Below are 25,797 nucleotides of genomic sequence, written 5' to 3'. Positions count from 1 at the left end.
GATTGAAGTTATTATATTCAACTTGAAGTCTGAGGGTATTTCGCCTGTCTCATACATCTTGCTCACGAGATGGTAGAGTTTTGTCAGGACTGGCTCTCCCAAGGCCATCAACAGTTCTAATGAAATGTTGTCTACTCCCGGGGCCTTGTTTCGACTCAGGTCTTTCAGTGCTCTGTCAAATTCTTCACGCAGTATCGTATCTCCCATTTCATCTTCATCTATATCCTCTTCCATTGGCATAATATTGTCCTCAAGTGCATCGCCCTTGTATAGACCCTCTATATACTTCTTCCACCTTTCTGCTTTCCGTTCTTTGCTTAGAACCGGATTTCCATCTGAGCTCTTGATATTCATACAAGTGGCTCTCTTTTCTCCAAAGGTCTCTTTAATTTTCCTGTAGGCAGTATCTATCTTATCCCTAATGAGATAAGCCTCTACGTCCTTACATTTGTCTTCTAGCTATCCCTGCTTAGCCATTTTACACTTCCCGTCGATCTCATTTTTGAGACATTTGTATTCCTTTTTGCCTGCTTCATTTACAGCATTTTTATATTTTCTCCTTTCATCAATTAAATTCAATATTTCTTCTGTTACCCAAGGATTTCTACTAGCCCTCGTCTTTTTACCTACTTGATCCTCTGCTGCCTTCATTACTTCACCCCTCAGAGCTACCCATTCTTCTTCTACTGTATTTCTTTCCCCCGTTCCTGTCAATTATTCCCTTATGCTCTTCCTGAAACTCTGTACAACTTCTGGTTTAGTCAGTTTATCCAGGTCCCATCTCCTTCAATTCCCACCTTTTTGCAGTTTCTTCAGTTTTAATCTACAGCTCATATCCAATAGATTGTGGCAGAGTCCACATCTGCCCCTGGAAATATCTTACAATTTAAAACCTGGTTCCTAAATCTCTGTCTTACCTTCTAACTGAAACCTTCTAGTACCTCCAGGATTCTTCCATGTATACAACCTTCTTTTATGGTTCTTGAACCAAGTGTTAGCTATGATTAAGTTATGCTCTGTGCAAAATTCTACCAGATGGCTTCCTCTTTCATTTCTTACCCCCAATCCATATTCACCTACTATGTTTCCTTCTCTCGCTTTTCCTACTCTCGAATTACAGTCACTCATAATTATTAAATTTTCGTCTCCCTTCACTACCTGAATGATTTCTTTTATCTCATCATTCATTTCTTCAATTTCTTCGTCATCTGCAGAGTTAGTTGGCATATATACTTGTACTACTGTAGTAGGCGTGGGCTTCTTGCCCACAATAATGCGTTAACTATGCTGTTTGTAGTAGCTTACCCGCACTCCTATTTTTTATTCATTATAAAAGCTACTCCTGCATTACCGCTATTTGATTTTGTATTTATAACCCTGTATTCACCTGGCCAAATGTCTTGTTCCTACTGCCACCGAACTTCACTAATTCCCACTATATCTAACTTTAACCTATCCATTTCCCTTTTTAAATTTCCTAACCTACCTGCCCGATTTAGGGTCTGACATTCCACGCTCCGATCCGTAGAATGCCAGTTTTCTTTCTCCTGATAACGACGTCGTCCTGAGTAGTCCCCGTCCGGAGATCCGAATGGGGAACTATTTTACCTCCGGAATATTTAACCAAGAGGACGCCATCATCATTTATCCATACAGTAAAGCTGCACGCCCACAGGAAAAATTACGGCCGTAGTTTCCCCTTGCTTTCAGCCGTTCGCAGTACCAGCGCAGCAAGGCCGTTTTCGTTAGTGTTACAAGGCCAGATCAGTCAATCATCCAGACTGTTGCCCCTGCAACTACTGAAAAGGCTGCTGCCCCTCTTCAGGAACCACACGTTTGTCTGGCCTCTCAACAGATACGCCTCCGTTGTGGCTGCACCTACGATACGGCCATCTGTATCGCTGGGGCACGCAAGCCTTCCCACCAACGGCGAGGTCCATGGGCCATGCACTACAAAGCACCAAACAGAAAGTAAGCCCACTACCCGATAATTCTACTGCATCTGGAAATGTTGGCTCCAAAAGAACGATTAAAACAACAGTTGGTACAGGAGATGAATAAAGAATGTTGAATGGCGAAAAAAGGGCATGGTTACAACTGAGCAGATTCGAAAGTGGCACAGTGGCACAACTCCTGATGATTTGGAAATTTGTGGTAAGATTCTATGGGACCAAACTGCTGAGGTCATCGGTCCCTAAGCTTACACACTACTTAATCTAACTTAAACTAACTTACGCTAAGGACAACACACACACCATGTACGAGGGAGGACTCGAACTTCCGACTGGGTGAGCTGCGCGGGCCGTGCACGGCGCCTGAGACCGTGTGGCTATCCCGCGCGGCACAACTCCTGAGAATGTCATTAGCATCCCACAAAAAACTTTTCCTAACAGCAACCTTACAGCTGAAAAGCTTGAAACAACGGGGCTTCATAACAGTTTTGAAGTCAGTGGTGGCTGAGCTGTGAGATAAACCATGATAACGGCTAACACTGTATGACCCACAAATTTTGCTATAAAGCGTTTTTTATTCAGGGTATTGGCCAATATTCCTGTGAAATAGGCTCTCAGTGAGAAACAAGCACCAAGAGCAACCAAGAACTAAAAGGTCACATATTGCTTAGAATGTCATTTCCATATGTACAAACAATGCCAGTGGGCTAGGTCTCAGACCTAAATTCATTGTGTTATCCTTTATATAATTGAAGCCAGTTGTTCTTTGTCTGCGTGAACACTGGTAATTTGCACAAGTTGGTGAGTACTACAGTTCTAATGAATACCTAAATTTGGTAAGTGCAGGATACAGAATAACTGCTGCCGTCTGTGGTGCACCTAGATTTAGAGTTTACCTCTTTGGAATTATTCGGACGTAGAATAGAAATGAGAACCTTGAAAATTTTCTCATCCAAATGGAATCTTGCCTGTGCTACTAGCACTTGAGCTCAAGAATTGCTTTGTGTGGTGATTTCATTGTATACTCTGGTAAAGAGAGCACTAAGGCGAGAGAGTTTTTGAACCTAAAAGTCAGTTATGGTTTATTTCCGATGGATGTGGTTATAGTATCCAGTCTCGCTACAATGACTTTCTGGAACTAATCCCTATATCTGTCATAATGATCCCTATTTGTTCAGGATTATTTGTTGCTAAGAGGTCAAGTATATTTAAATATTCAATATACTTGCAGAAAAAGCAAGAGAAATTACAAAATGGCTGTATGAAAGATACTTGGAATGAGGCCAATGAGAAAAAGTTAATAAAATACCACATGTTACAACTAAGCCGAAATGAATGGTGGACACTGCATGCACGGGCAGAAGAACATACGAATTTCTCATTAATATCAAGTGTGACTAAAAAGGAGATTTCTTTACCTATCGACTGGACTGATTCATGACCTGAATTTGCATGGCCCCTATCCAACGTATCTATGCAAAATAAAAATAATGATGAAGCATAGCTGCAGCAGTGTGGGCAGTCCAGAGCACAGAATGTGATTCTGTGCACTCTATGAAAATACGGTGGGTAATGGTTTTCAGGGCTTAAGGATGGCCGGCCAATGTGGCCGAGCGGTTCTAGGCGCTTCAGTCTGGAACCGCGCGACCGCTACGGTAGCAGGTTCGAATCCTGCCTCGGGAATGGATATGTGTGATGTCCTTAGGTTAGTTAGGTTTAAGTAGTTCTAAGTTCTAGGGGACTGATGACCTCAGATGTTAATCCCCACAGTGCTCAGAGCCATTTGAACCATTTGATTAAGGATGTTGGATCCCAAAGTAGCATTAAGAAACAAGTCAACTGTGTGGATCTTGGATAGTACTGCAATAACAGTATCTAGGAAGACGAAAGAAGATTTCACGAGGCATTCTGTCACACATCAGCATGCTGTCACCCCAGCTACCCAACATACACTGCAGATAGAGAGCAGACAGCTGAGATCAGGGACCACTGGATGAAATGGTTTCTCAGGAATGTATACTATGTTGGTGCAAATGATCACAGAAATGTCGAGTCCAAGATATAACAGTGAATTGCGGAACTGTTTGTTATAGTGAAAACGCCACTGGTGCGCTGCCCACACGCAAGGAATCAAGCAGACAATGGCTGTTCACCAGGATAGTGTGACGTCAGATCCAGTAGTGGAAACAACCATCTACAGTTCAAATGTCCAAAATGCAGTGTGTGAGACACAAATGTGAAATTTATTCAAATCTGAGATTAATGGAGAATCAAGTAGACCTTTGAGACCCAGTGCTGGGTAATTGGCATAATAATATAATTTAAAGGAACTGGTTATGATAATGACTTCAATATTTAAATAACACTACGGTTTATTGTCAGAACATGTGAATATTAATGAAGTAATATACAACTATGATGACAAAACGGTACAAGGATGTTCCCCATTATACACATTGCTAACTAATGCTCTGAGTTGTCAAAGTTAGCGAAAGAGGTGGAATTGCAAAAAATTTCCGCTCTTATTCTGTGAGGTGGCCACAGTGGCCTGGCTATAATGAACACATCGACAGTTTATCTGGAACCATCACTCAAAGATCCTACGGAAATCAGGAAGTGCTGATAAATGAGATAGTAGCAGCTATCTTGCGTTTGAACTGCAATACTATTGGTTTCCGCAATATGCCGAAGCTGTAAGCGTTGCTTACCGTAATCTTTTTTAAACTATGAACGGAGTGGAGACACAGCGACCCCACGACCTGAGAGCATAGCCACAATCTAGCCACCACATCTCTCAATTGCCTCCTCTCATCTATGTCCCGGCCACGACTCTCCTTACCTACGTCTCCCCATTGACTCCCTTCTTCGCGTCTCTAAAATCGAAGCTTGCTGTTTCTTTCCCACCAACACTATGCTTCAACCAAACCTCTATAACAATGCTGCCGAATGTCGCAACTGTTTCACAGGAAAGATTTTAGGCCCAAAAACGCTGAAACGTCAACAGGCCGATGAATCACACTTATCTCCCTTTTTTCTAAAAAGGTTGCTATCATGTGTTACATCCACATGATGTCACAACTAGCCTCGCAATACAGGTCCCGTGAACAAATAAAAAGCCTGCTACAAGGCTAGTAGCCGACGCTGCTACAGTGTCTGTCCATAAAGTAGGTTAGAGCTGTTATCAAGTTCTTTAGAAATGCGAGGAGATGTTTATGTCCGCAAGTATGTTACTTCAGAGCTACCATTGTCCATTGTCCACTGGCAGAGTCTGTTTTTTTTTTCAATGAACGCCTTTTTATCTTGGCCACCCGCTGACCGTCACAAATGCCATGGCTCATCCGCCAGTGGCCTGTATGCCCAAGCGATTTTTATCTCTTCGTTAGCAGGCAGGTACCCTACCTGCCATTCTTTCCTGTTCCTGCAGAGGACCTCCCAAGGCTCGCTCTGCTGGGCCTTGCAAAATGGCGCCGGTCATGTTTACAGCATCCACCACTTCTAAAGTAGGCCCAGAAAGCAATTGAAAGTACCTAGCATCAAGTTAGATTATAAGAAAATTATGAAGAAGAAGTGAACTCATCATAACCTGCCACTGTGATAATACTCGTATACAGGGTGTCCCATTTGTCTTGACCACTCTAAATAACTGTTTGTCTAGATTAAAATTACAAAATGTTTCAAGCAAATGTTCTTTAGCCGTCAGGGGGACATCAATCAGCATGATTATCTTCATTATAGCTTTTTTTTTCAGAGATATGAACAGCGGTACGACTTTTTTAAATGGTACCCTGTATTTTTTATTCGATAATTCATTTCATATCCTAAAGACCTATTCAAAAATGTATCACAGAGTACCATTCACTGAAACACAACGTTAATAATTACGTAACACAACACTGACGTTGACGCTCCCAGTGCTTAAAGCAGGTACTCTGGAACCGCGCGACTGCTATGGTCGCAGGTTCGAATCCTGCCTCGGGCATGGATGTGTGTGATGTCCTTAGGTTAGTTAGGTTTAAGTAGTTCTAAGTTCTAGGGGACTGATGACCTCAGAGCCATTTGAACCATAAGAGCAGGTACTCGGGGTAATGGAACACATCCACGTGCTGACGTTGACAGAGGACAAATGTAAACATAAGTAGAATGCACACCTGTCATTCCATCAACCATCGTCAGTTGAAGAGCTGTGTGAGTAGAATGTACACCAACGAAGAGAAGGAAGAAATGCTACTCATCTATGGGGAATGTAAGTTAGCAGAACAGTAATTGCAATACTGTTTTCTTATGTGTGGGTACATTTAGTCCTTTTAAATAATGTTGTGTAGAGTAGGCATACAGTAAAGGCTGTCCTTCCTACAAACTGCATCGACATAACGTTTCTTTTATTGCTGTCGTTGAAGGTAGGCGAAATGCTACGCAGGCAACGGAACTGTACAGAGAGCGACATCCTGACAAGAACCCACCTTACCGACGGATGTTTTCTCGTCTTGTTGCGACGCTTCAGGAAACGGGAAGTTTCAAACCACGACAACACAATCGTCGTAACACTCGCACAGACGAAGCTGCCGAAGTTTCTGTTCTCGATTCCGATCCTATGAATCCACATGTGAGCACACGACAGCTTGAACACGAGACTGGCATTCCTAAAAACAGTGTACGTCGTATTCTTACACGTCACCGGTTCCATCCATACCATGTACACCTACATGAAGAATTGCATGGGAATGATATCCAGAATCGTGTACAGTTCCGACAGTGGACACAGCAGCAAATCCTCGCCAACCCGGACTTCTTCCCCAATGTTCTATTTACCGATGAATATTTCTTCTCAAACAAAGGATAGGTAAATGCAAGGAACATGCATTATTGGTCCAGCGACAACCCACGATGGCTTAGACAGGTGGAACATCAGCGTCAGTGGAGAGTTAACGTCTGGTGTGGGATGCTTGGTACTACAATTATTGGACCTTATTTCATCAATGGTAGTTTAAACGGCACAGCGTATGCCAACTTCCTCAGACGAATTCTTCCTCCTCTTCTGGATGAAGTGCCTCTAAGAACCAGAATGCTCATATGGTATCAACACGATGGATGTCCAGTATACAATGCCTTGCGTGCACACCGTGTTCTGAACCGAAGGTTTCCTGCCAGATGGATTGGTCGAGGAGGAACAGTTACTTGGCCTGCTAGGTCTCCTGATTTAAATCCTCTGGAGTTTTTTTCTTTGGGGCTGTATCAAAGACGTTGTCTATTGCGAAATTCGAACAACTCCGGAGGACATGCAGGAACCTATCTTGCTTACTTGTAATTCTCTTCAGCAGGCATCACTGGAAGCAGTAAATAATTCTTTCAGGGAACGAGTGCACCAGTGTATCGGTGACTAGGGTCACCACTTCGAGCAACTTTGAATGTCCTACTCCTGGGCTGTGGAACAGGAGAGTCAAAGTAAATTTTGTGTTATGTTTTTACTTAGTTTTCATTTGTTTTCTGACAACTCCAGCAAGTGGACGAGTCTGTGATCCCGGGCTCAAAGTCAATGTTGTGTTATGTAATTAATAACGTTGTGTTTCAGTGAATCGTACACCGTGATACATTTTTCAGTTGGTCTTTAGGAGAGGAAATTAGTTACCGAATGAAAACTATAGGATGCCATTTAGAAAAGGCATACCGCTGTTCATATCTTTGTAAAAAACAAAGCTACAACGAAGGCAGTCATGCTGATTGATGCCCCCCTGACGGCTAAAGAACATCTGCTTGAAAAATTTTGTAATCTGCAACTGGGCAAACAGTTAGTTAGGATGGTCAAGATAAATGGAACACCCTGTCTATTCCGTCAAACTAATGCAGTTCCCTTCCATTTGCATAATTAAAGATGACAAAAGAATAAAAAAAACGGTCGCTGAAGGGCTTGGCACATTTGATAACATCCCTCTTGCACAATTTTTTTTTGCAAGGGATGTACCTCTAAAGAATATAGTGGGACAACAATAAGGAAAATTTTACAAAGATCCTTACATGGTGTGGACTGCAAGTTAATGTATCAGACCACCAGTATCATAGGCTGAGCGGAGGGTACATGAAGATGTATCTCTGCAAAGACATTCATCCAAATATAGACCATATTGTCCAGTCCCTTTTCCAGTGGCCGTAAGGGTGATGGAATTTATGTGACCGCCGGCAGCGGTGGTCTAGCGGTTCTAGGCGCTTCAGTCCGGAACCGCGGGACTGCTACAGTCGCAGGTTCGAATCCTGCCTCGGGCATGGATGTGTGTGATGTCCTTAGGTTAGTTAGGTTTAAGTAGTTCTAAGTTCTAGGGGAATGACAACCTAAGATGTTAAGTCCCATAGTGATCAGAGCCACTTATGTGACCAACGTCACAATGTTGCTCAGCTGGTCAACCATTCACTCTTATCAAGGAAAAAGTTGTAAATATGTTATCCAGAGTGTTTGTAAGTGACTGGTGCAGTTTTAAAAATTAATAGTTAATCGATTTATTATTTTTATGAGCAAAACCTTACAGCCTAAGCAATCCAAGTTTTTGATGCACTACATGGTGTTTGCTTGTCATGTTTATGCCACAGGCGTGTTGTCTGTTTACAAGATGGCGTTGCAATAGGGGAAGGCACTCTGTGTATTGCGTTTTGGTGTCCAAATCTGTGGTTACAGTACAGCATGAGTTTCGTGCACGGTTTAGGAAACTACCTCCACACAAGGATAACATGTGTACCATCAGATCGTGAAAACCAGATGCCTTGTATGACTGACGCAAACATAGAAAGAGTGCATGAGGCCTTTCACTGAATTATGCATGCCAAAGATTATGGCATCGAAGGTGTTGTGTAAGCGGCTATGTTTTCAACTGTGCAAAGTGCGGTTAGAACAGTCCTTACACCAGCAGACAAAGTGAAAAGGCATGAATTTTGTGAAGAGCTGCTGTTAAAAATGAAGGACGCTGATTTTGTTCAAAGACTCATCTTTGCAATGAAGCCATTTTCCATGTTAGTGGCAAAGTGAATAACACAATGTCTGTATCTGGTGAAGCGAGAAACTAAGTACGCTGATAGGGCATCAGTGTGGCTCTCCAAAAGTGAACGTTTTCTGTGCAGTGTCATGCAAGAAGGTGCACAGTTCATTTTTCTTCAAACAACAAATCATGACGGCTAACTCATTTCGAGACATGTTGGAAACCTGGTTGTTACCACACATGAACATCAGTTATGTTTACATTTTGCAAGTGGATAGTGTTCTCCCCTTCCACAGGAATGTTTGAGAGCTTCTTAATCGCATTATTCACCAATGCTGGAATGGACGTAGTGCAATGGCAGGCAACAACCTTCTCCCCTGGACATCCTGTTCGCCGGATTTAACACCCAGGAGTTTCCTTTTGTAGGGGTTTGTGAAATACCGAGTCTATGCACCACCACTGCCTGTGTCCCTTGGAGTAGTGAATGATAAAATAAAACATGCGCTGTGGACGATTACAGAGGACACGTTGCACTGAGTATGGGAAGAATTTGATTAGTGTGGATATGTGTGTTGTGCGACCAAGGGTGCACATATTGAAAGATTGTGATGAATGTGGCCGGCCGCGGTGGCCGTGCGGTTCTAGGCGCTTTAGTCCGGAACCGCGTGACTGCTACGGTCGCAGGTTCGAATCCTGCCTCGAGTATCGATGTGTGTGGTGTCCTTAAGTTAGTTAGGTTTAAGTAGTTCTAAGTTCTAGGGGACTGATGACCTCAGATGTTGAGTCCCATAGTGCTCAGAGCCATTTGAACCATTTGATTAATGTGTCAAAAACTTTGATAGTTGTTGGTGCTTGTGCTGTAAGGTTTGCCCATATAAAGAAATAAATACATTTATTAATTATTTTTAAAACCACATCATTCATTTATAAACACCCAATGAATCAAAATTTTCTCTGCCCTTAATGTCATGTGGCTCCCTAATTTATCTTGCATGTGAAGTTACCAATCATGACTCGGCTCAAGGTCCATTCACACTCATTATTTATCTTAAGTCGACGTCTACTACATCATGTAGCTCCTTATAAGTGTTTTATATTAAATGTGAAATTCTGTGACACCAGAAATTTAAGTATGCTTATTTTTTTGATAACTTCAAAATAAAATGCAGGAAGTCCCTGAGATGCTACATGTAACTAAACACACACAAATAAGGTAAAAATGCCCAGCATCCAGTACAGATACGTCATGTCATAATGGACTTGTACATGTGTAGCAGCAATTTGTTATTTTATACAGAAGGACAATAAATTCATGTAACTATTCATGTTTCCATTTGTGACCTGCGTCCTTTAGAAAAAGATACGAAATAGCAAAAACTAAAAAATGTGATCAAATCTGAGGTTAATATGTTGCTTGTGAAAACATAGAGTGTATTGACAATTGTGAACAAGGAAATGATCAAATAAGACTGGAAGGATGGATATCTATTTTTGTCGCAGTCAGTTTGATGTACATTTTCTTTATTAAAGATTCAGAAACTAAAGGCGTCTGACATGCACTTGTTGGTTTGTATGTGGAAGATCTCTTCACCCAGCTGAATGTGAGGGGTCAGCCCAGAAGAAACTTCAATGTGCTGCCATTGGAAACCTGAAACTATCGCCCTGTGAATGTGAGGGGTCAGCCGAGAAGAAACTTCAATGTGCTGCCATTGGAAACCTGAAACTATCGCCCTGAATGACAACACAGTCTTTGTGACTGTTTAGTACATGGCTGGTGACGAATACGCCACTGAACGACACGCACTATTATCAATCTATTTTAGCTCTGTACATACTTCCATTCACCAAAATGAAACAGTACTACATAAATATAAAAATAACTGTGCACCCGGTTGAAACTGACAAGTACTATTTTAAGAATTGGCCCAAAAATTACAGATGCCATGAGCCATCACAACGCAGCAAAATCTTTTAATGTCAACTAGACAGCAAACTTAAGACTGAGTTAGCGATTTGAGTAGACAGAACTTTTATTAAACAACTCAAAAATCATAAAACTGGTCCTCTTCCTGCCTTGGCGACTAAATAAGAAGGCTACAAAGAAAACCCCACAAGAGTAAAATAAAATAGGCTAGAATGTTAAAATATTTTAAATACGATCACTAGGACAGTAAAAAAACACTTACAGACAGTAAATAATGAAAGTTATTTGAGATGGTACTAGTCTTAACATTAAACCGCATAAAGTAGTTGACTTCCATCACCAAGCACCAGCATAATGCAGCCGAACAACATACCCACAGGCTGCTAAGCAAAACAGAACGGCCACACCACTTTAGCGAACAACATCCCAGAGCATTAAGTTTCCTCTGTAAGTACCTTTCTATTAGTAGCAGTGACTATGTGACGTTATGTTAAGATTCTACAATGCGGCTGTACCTTAATCAGTAATTATGGAGACCCACGACCTAACTGTTTGGTCCCCTCCCCCAAAATCAACCAACCAGTAATTATGGCCAATAGATAACGTAGACTAAATTACTGACTACAGTGGCGCACCACTCATAAATCTACAAGAAACTACACTGAAGCGCCAAAACAACTGGTATAGGCATGCATATTCAAATACAGAGATACGTAAACAGGCAGACTACGGCGCTGCTGTCGGCAACGCCTGTATAAGGCAATAAGTGTCTGTCGCAGTTGTTAGGTCGATTATAGCTGCTACAGTGGCAGGTTATCGAGATTTAAGTGAGTTTGAACGTGATGATATAGTCGGCGCACGAGCGATGGGACACAGCATCTCTGAGGTAGCGATGAAGTGGGGATTTTCCCGTTCGGTCATTTCACGAGTGTATCATGAATATCAGGAATTCGGTAAAATGTCAGATCTCCGACGTCGCTCAGACGAAAAAAGATCCTATAAGAACGGGACCAACGACTACTGAAGAGAACCGTTCAACGTGACGGAAGGGCAACGCTTCGGCACGTTGCTGCAAATTTCAGTGTTGGGCCATAAACAAGTGACAGCGCGCGAATTCAACGAAACCTCATCGATATGCGCTTTAGGGGCCGAGTGTCCGGGAAACGCGCGACCGCTACGGTCACAGGTTCGAATCCTGCCTTGGTCATGGATGTGTGTGATGTCCTTAGGTTAATTAGGTTTAAGTAGTTCTAAGTTCTAGGGGACTGATGACCTCAGATGTTAAGTCCCATAGTGCTCAGAGCCATTTGAATCATTTTTTTTTTACTCTGATAGGTGACACGTACGTAAGCATCCTTTCTGGTAACCTGCATCCATTCATGTTCATTGTTCCGACGGACTTGATCATTCCAGGAGGACACTGCGACACTCCACACATCCTGAATTGCTACAGAGTAGCTCCAGGAACACTCTTCTGAGTTTAAACGCTTCCTCTGGCCACCAAACTCCGCAGACATGAACATTATTGAGCATATCTGGGATGCCTTGCAAGGTGCTGTTCAGAAGAGATGTCTACCTCCTCGTACTCTTACGGATTTATGGACAGCCCTGCAGGATTCATGGTGTCAGTTGCCTCGAGCACTACTTCAGACATTAGTCGAGTCCATTCCACGTCGTGTTGCGGTACTTCTGCGTGCTTGGGGAACCCTACACGACATTAGGCAGGTGTACCAGTTTCTTTGATTCTTCAGTGTAGTACACTACTAATCGACAAGGTACCTACCAAACACCACCACAGAAAATGGTACAGCCGCTCTGTATCTCACCTTTACATCAATCAATAAAACGGAAACCATACATGACAACCAACCAAAATGCTCCTTTTGCAAAACACATTCCCTTATCTGAAACACTCAGAGTATCGTGCAACCTGACTCAGAAGCACGCTAATCATTCCAAACTACAATGCCCGCCGGCTCAGAATCAACCCGAGACCAAAGGAAATATACTCTGCAAAATGTACTCAAATAACCAATGTAGAAACGACCAGAAACAAAAAGTTAAAAGCATAATGTCCTTTTAGCTTGCAGACGTTCACAAAGACATAATGCTCGGTACCGATGCCCAATCAGGTAGCCGGCCAGAATGGCCGAGCGGTTCTAGGCGCTTCAGTCTGGAACCGCGAGACCACTACGGTCGCAGGTTCGAATCCTGCCTCGGGCACTGATGTGTGTGATGTCCTCATTTGAACCCAATCACGTGGATTGCACTTTCAGCGACAGTCGGTAGCAAGCTACTAGACACTAACCAATCTTTGGTCAAAGTTAATTCTTACTGGAAATACACCGATGTAAAGCAGAATCCTTATTGAGGTGGTGTGCCATGCAGCGTTGTTCTTGTACTAGAGGTTCACAGTTGCCGAGGCATTCCTCGGCTGTTAAAACACCCCAAACAACTTCGCTGTCAATGCTGTCGTGGTCCGCAAACACACCTGTGAGCATACTTAACCGGTAACGATTAATTATACGGATCTGCACCTTGTCTGTGGTCGGACATCACAAGCAGCGGTGGCTAAATCACACAACACATGAAATCCTTTACAAATTCTGGGCTATTGGGCTACGACCACACCTAACAGAGTCACAGTACAATGGCACACCAGACCTCGACATCGCCATTGCAGAGCCCCAAGACAACGCTATTATTGCACTAGTCGCTGGTCATGCATTGAGCGCTACCACAGCAGACCTTCATGCCTCGTGATTACTCCGGCCGTCGACGGTACCAGCGTGCCAAACGTGGTTGACAAACGAACGGTGGAGCAGGCAGAGGGACCACTTCAGTCGGTGGCTGCGGCTCGAATTCAAAGGTGCCGAAGAGAAAACCAGCCGGCACAGTTACAAAGTTAATACAAAGGATATCTTCCAGTTCAGCACATACTGATGTTCCTTACTAATGACATGTGTAACACTCAAATGTTAACACACAGACCAGTTATTTTTTTACTTAAAAAACAACATGAATTAGGTTCATCACGTAGGGAATAACCAAAAGACATGAAAAATAAAAGCCTGCAGAAAGACAATAAGAAACAGAATAAATTTGTACATACAACACTACATAAGAACCTGATGTGAGGTGGCAGACACGATATTGTCACATGAGAAACGATGTGGTCTTCAATGAATTATACAAGAAATGGGTGTTCACTTTGTGGCTGACGTTCACGAGACTGGTATGGAACGGAGTGAGGGGGCGCGGCGGTGGCTGTGTCTCGCAGGCTGGGCTTGGTGTGACAGACGGCCTCCTCACGGTCTGAATACCCCGGGAAGGTCATCTCTTCTTTCCCCCAGGCATCTTCAGGAACAGGCCAACATAGATCATGTAATTGGAGTAGCAGCAGGATATCGAGTGGTGACATGACTGGGGCAACGAGACTTGGTGTCGACATCGTATTTTCAGTTGCTCCTAGGGAATTAAAAAAACTCCTCTCGCATAGGCCATGAAGGCCCAAAGGTACCGACCGGCCGCCGTGTCATCCTCACCCACATGTGTCACTGGATGCGGATATGGAGGGGCATGTGGTCAGCACACCGCTCTCCCGGTCGTATGCCAGTTTCCGAGACCAGAGCCGCTGCTTCTCAATCAAGTAGCTCCTCAGTTTACCTCACAAGGGCTGAGTGCACCCCGATTGCCAACAGCGTTCGGCAGACCGGATGGTCACCCATCCAAGTGCTTGCCCAGCCCGACAGCTCTTAATTTCGGCGATCTGACGGGAACCGGTGTTACCACTGCGACAAGGCTCATAAGGAATGATTCCCGTTAACTAAATGACATCCAAAAGGCAGTAGCGTTCTTATAGTTATGCTCTCTAAATCTATTCTTAAAGTCACGATCAGTCTGCCTCACATATTATCGGAACATGATGCACTTGTAATTTTGTAAACGCCTGCCTTCGAAAATTTACCTACTTTCCGTTCTGTTGAAGGATCTCAGTTTTTTCTGTGTACAGAAGCCAATCTGTAGTTTAGCTTTTCTGAAAGAACTTGCGATTCATTCACAAAACCGACGTGCATATGAAATGGGAGCATATTTAATTTTGTAGTCAATTGAAACAGGACTGGAAGCCTATTTATCAGATACAGCTTTGCCTATGTTGCGGATAAACTCTTTTGTGTACCCAATACCCTATTTTTCTGCACAATATCAGTTTCCGTATCTATGCAATCCCTGCCAAGGTTCAGTTTTGCAAGTCTATAAAACATTGCATACAAAAATGCTCGTCTGTGTTTGCGTGGGAGGCACGAATCAGCACCAGTAATTATGTTTGTAGCGATAGGCTTACGGAATATGTCTAAATCAAAACCTGTACTTTCAATTTTAACCTTCAGGTCAAGAAAGTTGACGCATCCATGACTTTCTGTTTCCACAATAAATTTGATATACGAGGGCTATCCACAAAGTACATCACGTTTTCGTTTGTGTCCGTTAGGGGCGGGGCTAGCGCGGCCATCTTGGTGTTATGGCATTTCGTCGCTCAGTCGGCATCCTGCCGTGCTAGTGAGAGGTTCGAGCTGTACTCCGTTGAGTTACTATGACAGTTTGAAATGTCAGCGTTAATTGAAAATGCCGCGAAGTGTGAAGTGCGTGCTGTAATAAGGTTCCTGACTGCAAAAAACTGTACACCGATAGAAATCTATCGGCAGCTTTCTGAAGTGTATGGGGACAACATAATCACTGAAGGTGGAGTGCGTCAATGGGTCATAAAATTTAAAAATAGCCGAACTAACGTTCACGACGAAGAGCGAAGTGGAAGACCCAGCATAGTGACTGCCGAACTTGTCGAAAAAGTCGATGCCGCGGTCCGTGAAAACCGTAATTTCACAATAACGGAACTCTCTATGAGTTTTCCACAAATTTCACGAAGTTTGTTGCTCGAAATCATAACTGAGAGACAAAATTGCAGTCAATGCAGTGGGGGCACACAAATTCCCCGCAAAAACCCAAGAAATGCGTGCAGACATTGTCGGCAAGAAAGGTGATGGTGACTGTCTTTTGGGACAGAAAAGGTGTGATTTTTGTGGATTTCCTGGAAAGAGGCACTACAATAAACTTTCAAATGTATTTCCAAACTCTGCACAACCTCAGAAGAGCAATACAAAAGAAGCGCAGGGGAAGTTGGGCTCAAAGATCTTGCTGATTCACGACAACGCCCGGGCCCACACGGCAAATGCCACTCGTGAAGTTCTCGAATCTTTTAAGTGGGGGTTGTTTCCTCATCCGCCGTACAGTCCCAACCTGGCACCGAGCGACTTCCACTTATTCCCAGCAATGAAGAAGTGGTTGGCTATGCAGCGTTTTGATGACGACGCACAGCTTCAAGAAGAGGTAACCACGTGGTTGAAGGCGCACGCGGCCGAATTTTACGACGAAGGAATTTCCAAGCTCGTCCATCGCTACGATAAGTGCCTTAATTTAAATGACAACTATGTAGAAAAGTAGTACTTAAGTGTGGCTTTCATCTGTATATAATAAAAAAAAATTTCGAATACTTTATTTATTTTTAATTCTAAAACGTAATGTACTTTGTGGATAGCCCTCGTATGCATGCAGCTGATTCAGTTCGTTAGGAGAAATACATCTTCAAATTATCTGCAACAGATGATAACATTGCCAGTAATAGACTTCTTATTCTTAAAAAAAGTTCTCTAAATCATTTACGAAAATACCAGCTAAAATTCCTGACATACTACAGCCCATCGCAAGGCCATCTTTCCGAAAATATGTTGTCCTCTTAAAAGTGAAGTAGTTACAGAGATAAAATATGAGTTCTACTTGCTCGGGTATCTCTCAAATACTCATCTTCCAGTACCCCAGAAGGTCGTACTGTAACTTACAATTTGTAGTGTCTCATCGATGGGAATATTATCGGTTGGGTAAAGGTTGTTGATATCTAAAGAGACAATAATAGCCATGTGAGGGCTCGTGGTGTCCCTGAGAAGCATTGCCGTTTCATAGATATTTTTTCCAGTCTAGGTTTCAGTAAATGCAATTTTCAGCTTTGCATAGCAGAAAATGTTGTCAAAGTTATTAGGCTCTTGACAACCATACAGAACTGATCGAATAGGCTGATCCGTTTTATGTAACTTAAGGTGTGAACTGAAAGAAGGAATTTTTGTTAAGCTCTTTCAGACATTAAATATCGTTGAAGTGGGCATTTAGTGACTTCAGCAAATGTTATTAGTTTCCAAATGTAATCTGAATCTGAGATGAGGGCTACGGAGCTACCCTTGTCAGTTCTGGCGACAACGACATTATTGCAACGTAATCTGTTGTTCAACCTACTCGTTGTTGCCGAAACGGAATTGGGGAAATGACGCAAACGTGAAGCTTTATGAAGAGCTTCATGAATAGTGACTTCCATTTGGGTTTGCAGGGATTGGTAAATTTACACGTTTCACAGACACCTTTTACCTCAGCTATCGTCCTTTTAATAATCTGTGCACCCATCTTCGCCGAAAGACTGACATTTAGCCCTTTATTCAATAGATTTTTCTAACTTCAATCAAATCAATAGATTTTTCTAACTTCGACAAGTTCACAACTCTAGCCGCAAAAGGGTGTTTATTTGCGGAGCTAGTGCTGCCTGAGATAACTGGAACACGTTGTGAAGTTAGCGCTTGTGATTTAGGTAATTCCTTCTACTCATGTCACATCTTTCCCAATATAAAAAGTCAGAAATAAGATTCTTTAGTTCACCAAATAGATATTCTGAGAGGACATACGATAACCGTTTACAAATTACAGACCTCGTCTGCCAACTGTTTGGCCCCGTTGGCCATTTTTATTTAACTTGTCACAAACATTTTTTTTTATCGAGAGTCACATTGATTGTTATGTGTGAAATCTTAATTTTAGCAATAGTGTTTTCATCGTCCTCCTGAAAGACAGAGGTATCGTTATGCCCAGGGCAAGAGTCCAGCAAAAGCAATGAATTAATTCTGTAACTGATTAGAAACAGTTTCGAATAAATGTTAAACATTATTCTTTCCTGTTTTCCCAGGTTTTGGTAGATCGATTATAAAAAGTATGTCACTAAACAGTCCTAGTGTGTCTCGAGGTTCCTGTAGTGAGACATAAAGCAGTGGAAACAGTGATCTGCCGGTAATTGTCACCGTCATTGTTGTACATGAATTTGTCACGGCGTTACTCGATTGTACAACAGACACTGCGTTCTTTCGCCTCGAAATGAAAAAGCGCTGTCTGCTTGTGAACAGATGTTTCAGAGAAACTATCAACGAGAACTAAAATTCGCGTTACGAATGACGACTGCGCCGAGTCGTGTTGTACACGTTTACCGATGCGCTGTCAACCAAGGATATGTGCCTGCCACGTTGTGCAAGTGAACTCAGCTACAGTTTCGATAAGGGTATACAAATATTCAGCCGCCTGATGAACTACGACTTTGGCAGTTTTCAACGTTTAAAAAAATACTTGCAGCACGTCTTAACACCTAAAATTTTGACACGACCTTTCTTTCTTTTCTTTTTTGCCTGTATAAAAATTTCAGAGCACTTTCGACATGTCAGACTGGACCATTCCCTCGTACAAGTCTAAAGAGAACCGTTTTTCTCATATTATTATTTCCATAATGTTTGTCATTTAGTATTATTTACACAGATGAGTCATAATATGCATTCATCGTCTTTTTTTTCAGACAGCTTAGTCTGACCTAGCACCTACGTACCCATACAATGTGCATTCGTAATAGCCAGTTAAGGAGCAGTTCATTCCATGCTGAATAGCTTTTCGAAGCAGTTTATGTATCATTTTTTTAGAAAATTTGTGCACTGGAAGCCCTACATTTTTACAAGATATTTAGTTTACAATGGGAATAGCTCAGAGCTCTTCTCAACAGTAACAGTACTGCTGTTGTGCATACAGCTTAAATGTGGTAGCCAATGAAAGAAAGTCTTGTTTTCTAGTGTAAATGCGTGAGGAGGATAAAATAATAATGTGTTCATTAATGTTAACAATAATCGTGTGTTCATATCCTGTAAACTGACTCGTTCCACAACATTTCGACAAAAGAATCGTTAAAATGATCTAGGGAACATGTAACTAAGTGAAAGGTATGAAGTCTTGCTGCAAGATGTGGTCACACAACAGAGGTTTGCTGCATGTAACGTAACTGGAAAGAAAATATTAATTTAATTTCCTCCACATTCTGTTTCTCAACTCCAATAGTCATAGTAATAGCAGTAGTATTTTACTCGTCCGAGGACCATTTTACAGTACGTAGAATCTGTCAGGTTAATTTACTACAAGGAAAACCACGGAACACCTAAATTTGGATGGCCCGCCAAGCAAGAGTCTCCACCCTTCCTGATCTGCGGTCAGTGTCTTAACAAATGCGCTACCTCATTCGGTTATATCTAGCGTACAATTCTCTTATGTTTATACGTACATGGAACAAGTCAGTTCAATAATGTGAAAAATAGTAATACACTGTTCATTTAGCCTATAGCTCAAGGAGTTATTAGTGGCATTCACATCGTATTCTTACTAAATCTCTGCTCGTCGTTTAAAAGTTTATTAGAGCGTACTTTGGAGAATTCTTTTAATGTGTATCAGGGCGCTGATGACATAGACGGTGAGCGCCCGAAAGCCCCAACACACACACACACACACACACACACACACACACTAAACTACTTTGAGATGCGATGCAAATCTCGACCAGCTGAAGGTACGCGTTGCTGAGGAAATACAGACGACTAAAACCGAGATACTTTATTGCTGTTGTGTGGAAGCAGAACAGCAAAGAGATACGCAAATGAGACGGTAAGCGTAATGCCCGACTGCCTCAGGCGCAGAACGCCAGGGCGGTCGCCTGCGTCTGCACGCCACTGGCAGATTCCGCTTGTGTGAGACAGGCGGGGCGACCTTTGCAGCAGCAACAACACAGCCAAGGCCACTTTCTCCGGCTAAATTATACGGAGAAACTCGCGACGCGTCGCCAGCGCACCTGGTGCTTCCTCAGCAGCCAACGGCTCCTCCAGCAGTTCTTCAGTGACGCTCCAGCCGCTGACATGGCAACCTACACGCTCCCTCTCGCCGCCATCCTGCTGCTCCTAGCAGGTACGCTTTCGCATATCTTCCGATCCTGTAGGAGAGTTCATGACTCAGCCGTGAGTGATAAGACGGGCAGATTTACTGGTTCTCAACCCGCAAACAAATCTCTTTTAATTTAAAATGGGGTACACACTGCAGCACTATTTCGTGTAAGGTGGTATTTACTGAGCCACATCAAGAGATATCTCGGTACTAGCTGCAAGTGACTGTAGTTCTAATGTTGACAACGAACTCGCGACCAACAATTTAGAGTAGATGTGATTATACTTGTATTTGCCGGCGTTACAGCTCGCACTATAAACTATTGCTTGTTACTGTATGCACTGAAGTATGCTGTCGCAGTTTCTGTAGGTCTATTTTTGGTTTACTTTTTTCACCTCCGTCTATACACAGCAGTCCACATTTGGTTTGTGGCGGAGGGAAGGAAGGTAATACATTCGCCACTAGCTATATATAGCGTAGAGAGATCATGTGATTCGCCGTCGGAGATGCCAGCTGCTGTTTGGGTGAGCCCGCTTCTTATGTAACAGATATTCACTTTCCTTTCCAGTGGCTATGAACTTGTGAAGGATACTTTGTGATGGTTAGATGAGACATCGCTCATTTTAATGATTAACAAGGGCTGCAGTTCACTTGTTTATAGCCTCGAAAACGTAGCTGCCTTGAGCACGTGTGACTCGCCGTTTTTTTTTTAAATTTATTATTTAATTTATTAGACCTTTACGACTATTCCTTAAATTTAAAATGAAAAGAAACATTCGTATGACGGTGTTGCCTGTGAGACTAATTGCAAAACATTCTCTTCCAGCGCGCACAGTGGTCTGTTCCTCACCGTATGCGACAATTATGTCTTAATTTTTTCCGTTCAGTGGAGGCTACTGTAACGCATATATATATATATATATATATATATATATATATATATATATACTGTGGTGTCATGTTTGTGTTGTAAGATGACAAAAAGTAAAACGTAAAAGCCGGCGCCGTCACGTAGCTTACTCTCTCGAAGAGCATCAAGGACGCTCCCGTCGAACTGACGGATCATTGTCGTCAGTGTCATATGACCTCTCTTCAATGGGGCATCGTCGAGAGGTTTAGAAAATAATGTAGGACTTCGGGAAGAAGTCTGGCGATTAGGAATTTTATGCGACTATCACTCTACCATTGTCGGCCAATTACTGTTGGTGTAAATTTTCACGAATCAAATCGGCTACCTCCAATTCGAATGTCACCTCAAAGGCTTGCGTTAGTGACCTCGGCTACAGAAAATGGATTACCAATGTCTTCAACGTTTCATTTTAGATGGAGTCACTTGCTGCCTCAGCGCTAAACCAATATCACTACCACTACATTCTTTAACAACTGAATGCTTAATTAACAGGTATGCTAATAGATTCACTTGAAACATGAAATACTAGCAACCCCACAATGCTTCGCAACTGGGAACTGGATATACGTCCCAATCTGTGTTATCCTTGACAACTGTCTCAGGACGCAAATTATGGCACCTCGATGCGACTTCGCTCCCTTTGAAGCTACGGAACTCGAAATTATAATAAATCGTATAGAATATGAATGAAAAAGACTGCTTTGTTTTTGTTTTTTGTTTTTATTGTTTATTTAAATTTTTTGTACGCAATACAATTACAAAACTTCAGACTATACAACATTTTTCGGTTTCTGGATGCTGTATAGTATGAATATGAACTGGTTTTCTGAACTACCGGTTCGTGAAAGGCAACACACAACAGACAGTGCGGATAACACTCTGATCGTAAATCAGTTCCAGCGTCTTTGATTGTCTGACCTTGGCCGGCCCTGTGACCGAGCGGTTCTAGGCGCTTCAGTCCGGAACCGCGCTGCTGCTACAGTCGCGGGTTCGAATCCTGCCTCGGTTATGGATGTGTCTGATGCCCTTAGGTTAGTTAGGTTTAAGTAGTTCTAAGTCTAGGGGACTGATGACCTCAGATGTTAAGTCCCATAGTGCTTAGAGCCATTTGAACCATTTTGTCTGACCTTGGCCCTTGTTTATTGGTACACAGGGTACGAGAGCGACCTCTCCAGTTATTTCCAAAATAATACTGTTTATTTCAAATGAATTACAAAGTTTCGGACGATTCTATTTGCGTAGTACTATTTTAATCTTAAGCTGATAAGCCACAAATACAACTTTCCTAATACACAAAGATTATGTGTTAAAACAGACAGCCAGGAAGGAATCAAAACAGCACATTCTTACGTATAAAATTTTTGATTAAAATCATCCATGAAAATTATCTATACGGAGAAACAATACATACAAAACGAAAAATTTGACTAATGGTTTAACTCTTTCAGGTACACAGAATTTGATCAAAAAAGAGCTCTAAAAGTACATGACTTACTTTTACTGTCAAAACGTCGTATAAGCAACATATTTGTAATAGGACGAACATAATTATTACCGTTCTACGCCAAAATTTAATTTTTATGATCATTGTTAGTCACAAGGAAGGTGGTACATTAAGGTGCATGATAGTGTTCGAAGCATGAGTTCCTTTTCCCTAAACGTAGAGGAACCTAACACACGCTACACATCCAGTCGTTGCGAATTTGTTGTTTCTTGGAATTACATGCTGCGCATCTCCTCCTTGTAGATCTTTCTGCATGACGAGATGAACTTTTAAGACACACAGATTTTGGAACAATGGGATTCTTCTTGTTGAACTGGACAATGCTGCTCCGAGGTCGCTTTTTTCCTCTTGAAGCTACCAAGGCAAAAGCCACTAAATGCGTTGCAGTTTCTCTTCTGAAGTCCTTCAGAGTCATCTGAGCCAACTTCATTTCCTTATGGATGATGAAAGCATTCACCATGGTGGCCTCAATGAAATACCAAAATATTCTGGGACACCATTTTCTGCTCTTTCTGTCAGTTTCATACACTCCCTTCAGCTGGTCAAATGTATCGACACAATTCATGTTGCCATTGGAGAGAGCGATGGGGCAGGAAACTTTTGTTTCATTTCCATCTCTTTCCTTTCTAATAACCTTTGTTATTACAGTTGGATAATGGAATTTTGAAAGTAGAATAACAGATCTCTTATCTTTCCACTTCATCATACTCAGGCTTGTATTGCTAGTAGCTCAGTCATAGTCACCCCTTTTCATTTTCTTGTCACTTTACATCATAGGTAAAGACTTTCTAGAGGGATTCATTGTACCACAAGGATATATTTTGTTCTTTCAAATATCGAAGGACATCTGGGCTAGTGAAACAATCATCAAAGTAAACTCTGTGATCCTTAGCTTTAATATTTTCAGTGAGGTCTTTCATATCTCTTTCTCCTAATTTCTTTTCTACAGCATTATCTTTCTTTCCAGAGTAAATTTCAAATTTTCAAGCATAGCCAGATTTGTCCGTTAGTACCCTCATCTTGTAGCCTCTCTGGATAGAGAAGATCTTCCTCTAAATTTAATCATGAATTCGTCCACTGCCATATATTCATTTGGATTTAGAGCTTTCTGAAAGTTATGTGCAATTTTTTTTAGGAAAGGCCGCAGCTTATAAAGTTTATCGTAGTTGGTGTGCTCTCGTTGTGGCATTTTACTGTTGCCATTCAAATGCAAGTTGGTGAGAAACCACTCGAAAAGCCTCCTTGATTTCAGCTGACTCACGTAACTATCATGTAGGTCAGCACCCGAACTCCAGTAATCTTTGTAACTAGGAAGTTGTTTTACGCCCATCAAGATATTTATGCCTACGAAAATAGTCAGGCACGGCTGTTGAGCATACAAGTTCGTCTGAAACAAAATTAACTCCATAATATGATCTGAAAGCAGAACCCCAAATAACCGAGATGGTAATGGTGTACCTAACTCCACAATAAAATCTCTGGGACTTCAGTGGAAAGTAAATGCAGGGGTATCAGTAGGGCGTTCAGATTTGCTCCACTCAGGTTCAGTCTTCGATTGATCATCAGCAATATCATATGGAGCCTGATGCACTGTGACAGTTTGACGTAGCTTAGTATTTGGTGGCCTAATTACTGAAAAGGCTAAACTGGGCACTCATCCCCAGAATCCAGAATCAAATAGTATATTTTTGGATGTAGTTGGGACCAAAAAATGGTTCAAATGGCTCTGAGCATTATGGGACGTAACATCTGAGGTCATCAGTCCCCTAGAACTTAGAACTACTTAAACCTAACTAACCCAAGGACATCACACACATCCGTGCCCGAGGCAGGATTCGAACCTGAGACCATAGCAGTCGCGCGGTTGCGGACTGAAGCGCCTAGAACCGCTCGGCCAGTAGATGGGACCAGGCAATAAGAATTGTCACTCTTGTCATCACTTTCCCCAGTATCAATTGGAATATCCTCCTCAAAGGCTTTCAAAATTTCAGACTCAGCTAGCTTTCTCTGGTCCCTCATTATTACTGAAAAGTAAAGAGTAAGATTTACCTATGTTTGAAGCAGACTCATTATTGTGGCATGGTGGTACATATTTTGAACCGATGAATAATTCGCTACATTTTAATAATTTCTCGTAGAATTAACGTGAACAACACAAAAAACTGTACTAAACAAATGTACTCACATATTACAAATGAAATCTTGTTAGTAGCTTCCCTTAGCAGCTAACAAATAACAATGTTGCACAAACAATTCCTTCACAGTGCTCTTGAGCGCACCTGATGTAGATACATGAAGTACTAGCGCTGCTGCAAGAACCCAGTAACAACAGCCATCTGGTGCATACATCTAAGAACTACAAAGAACAAGCCCTGGTAGCAGTTCAAGTAATCTGTCACGAGGATGTGCTGTTCTACGCATCGAGAATGGTGGTACAAGTAATCCACCACCATACAAATTCAGTGTAACGTAGGGCGGTACACAAATTGTAACACCACACTTGAAAGAGTTAAAACCGCCGCTACCGTAGATAAAAACGACCGCGAGAAAGGAAACGAAACTATACATTTTAGACAGCACAGAATTTTCTTTCGCGTAATCAGTTTTAACAGAAAACCTGTACACTGCTGTTTAGACAAATACTTATAGAGCCCTGGGGTGCACTCAGCCTCGTGATGCCTCGACCGAATAGTAGCGGCTCCGGTCAAAGAAAACCATCACAATGACCGGGAGAGCGGTGTGCTGACCACGCACCCCTCCTGTCCGCATCCTCAACTGAGGATGACTCGGCGGTCGGATGGTCCCGATGGGCCACTTGTGACCTGAAGACGGAGTGCTTTATAGAGCCCTCGTCCGTCTTAATGTTTATAAGAGTGCGAAGCAAACGGTTAAGAGCTTTTTGAGAGTTTTGCTAACATTGTTCCCCCTTTATACAGCCTATGTCAATCTGAATGTAGAGTATCGTATAAAAATTTGTTGTAAATTGCCTTAAATTTTTCGAGATTTTCTGGAAACAACATTTCTGCTTTATATGCGTACTAGCATAGCTCAGGTGCATCGATTAAGACTCACAGTCTCTTTTATTTCCGTAATTTTTTTACATATTAAATCGTCTTAAGCTTTGCAACAACTGAGCTACAAAAGCATCAATGGCACTTTTTAAATGCAGCAGTAAATTTGTTCCAATGATATTCGAAAGCTCCTGGAAAGACGAGTCCAGTGACACAAACATTGCTAATGTTGGCGCTGAAACTATTTGCAAAGTAATCGAAAAATGTGCCGACAATGAAAAGCAAGGCTGCGGTGGGTATGCTGCGTCTCACAGGGCTCTCATGTCAAGCTCCATCGTTTACATACAACGAGTTGGTAGGTCTACGTTATTAAGATAGAACACGTCTCCTCTTGGCCCTAATTTAGGCCACGTAGTT

The 25,797-nt window shown here is 42.2% G+C and overlaps 1 protein-coding gene across 1 annotated transcript in view; it reads left to right on the top strand.

Moving 5' to 3' along the window:
• LOC126424627 (uncharacterized) overlaps positions 1-25,797 on the top strand; it is a 98,920-nt gene that overhangs the window by 24,259 nt on the left and 48,864 nt on the right. Inside the window, exon 2 of the mRNA XM_050087396.1 lies at positions 19,709-19,979. Within this exon, the coding sequence (XP_049943353.1) occupies positions 19,709-19,979 (271 nt within the window). The remainder of the gene's footprint in view (positions 1-19,708; positions 19,980-25,797) is intronic.

The sequence above is a fragment of the Schistocerca serialis genome, chromosome 1, assembly GCF_023864345.2.
Source record: "Schistocerca serialis cubense isolate TAMUIC-IGC-003099 chromosome 1, iqSchSeri2.2, whole genome shotgun sequence".
Taxonomy (NCBI): domain Eukaryota; kingdom Metazoa; phylum Arthropoda; class Insecta; order Orthoptera; family Acrididae; genus Schistocerca; species Schistocerca serialis.
Note: the sequence above shows the minus strand (reverse complement) of the source record. Positions and strands in the feature narration are given on the sequence as shown.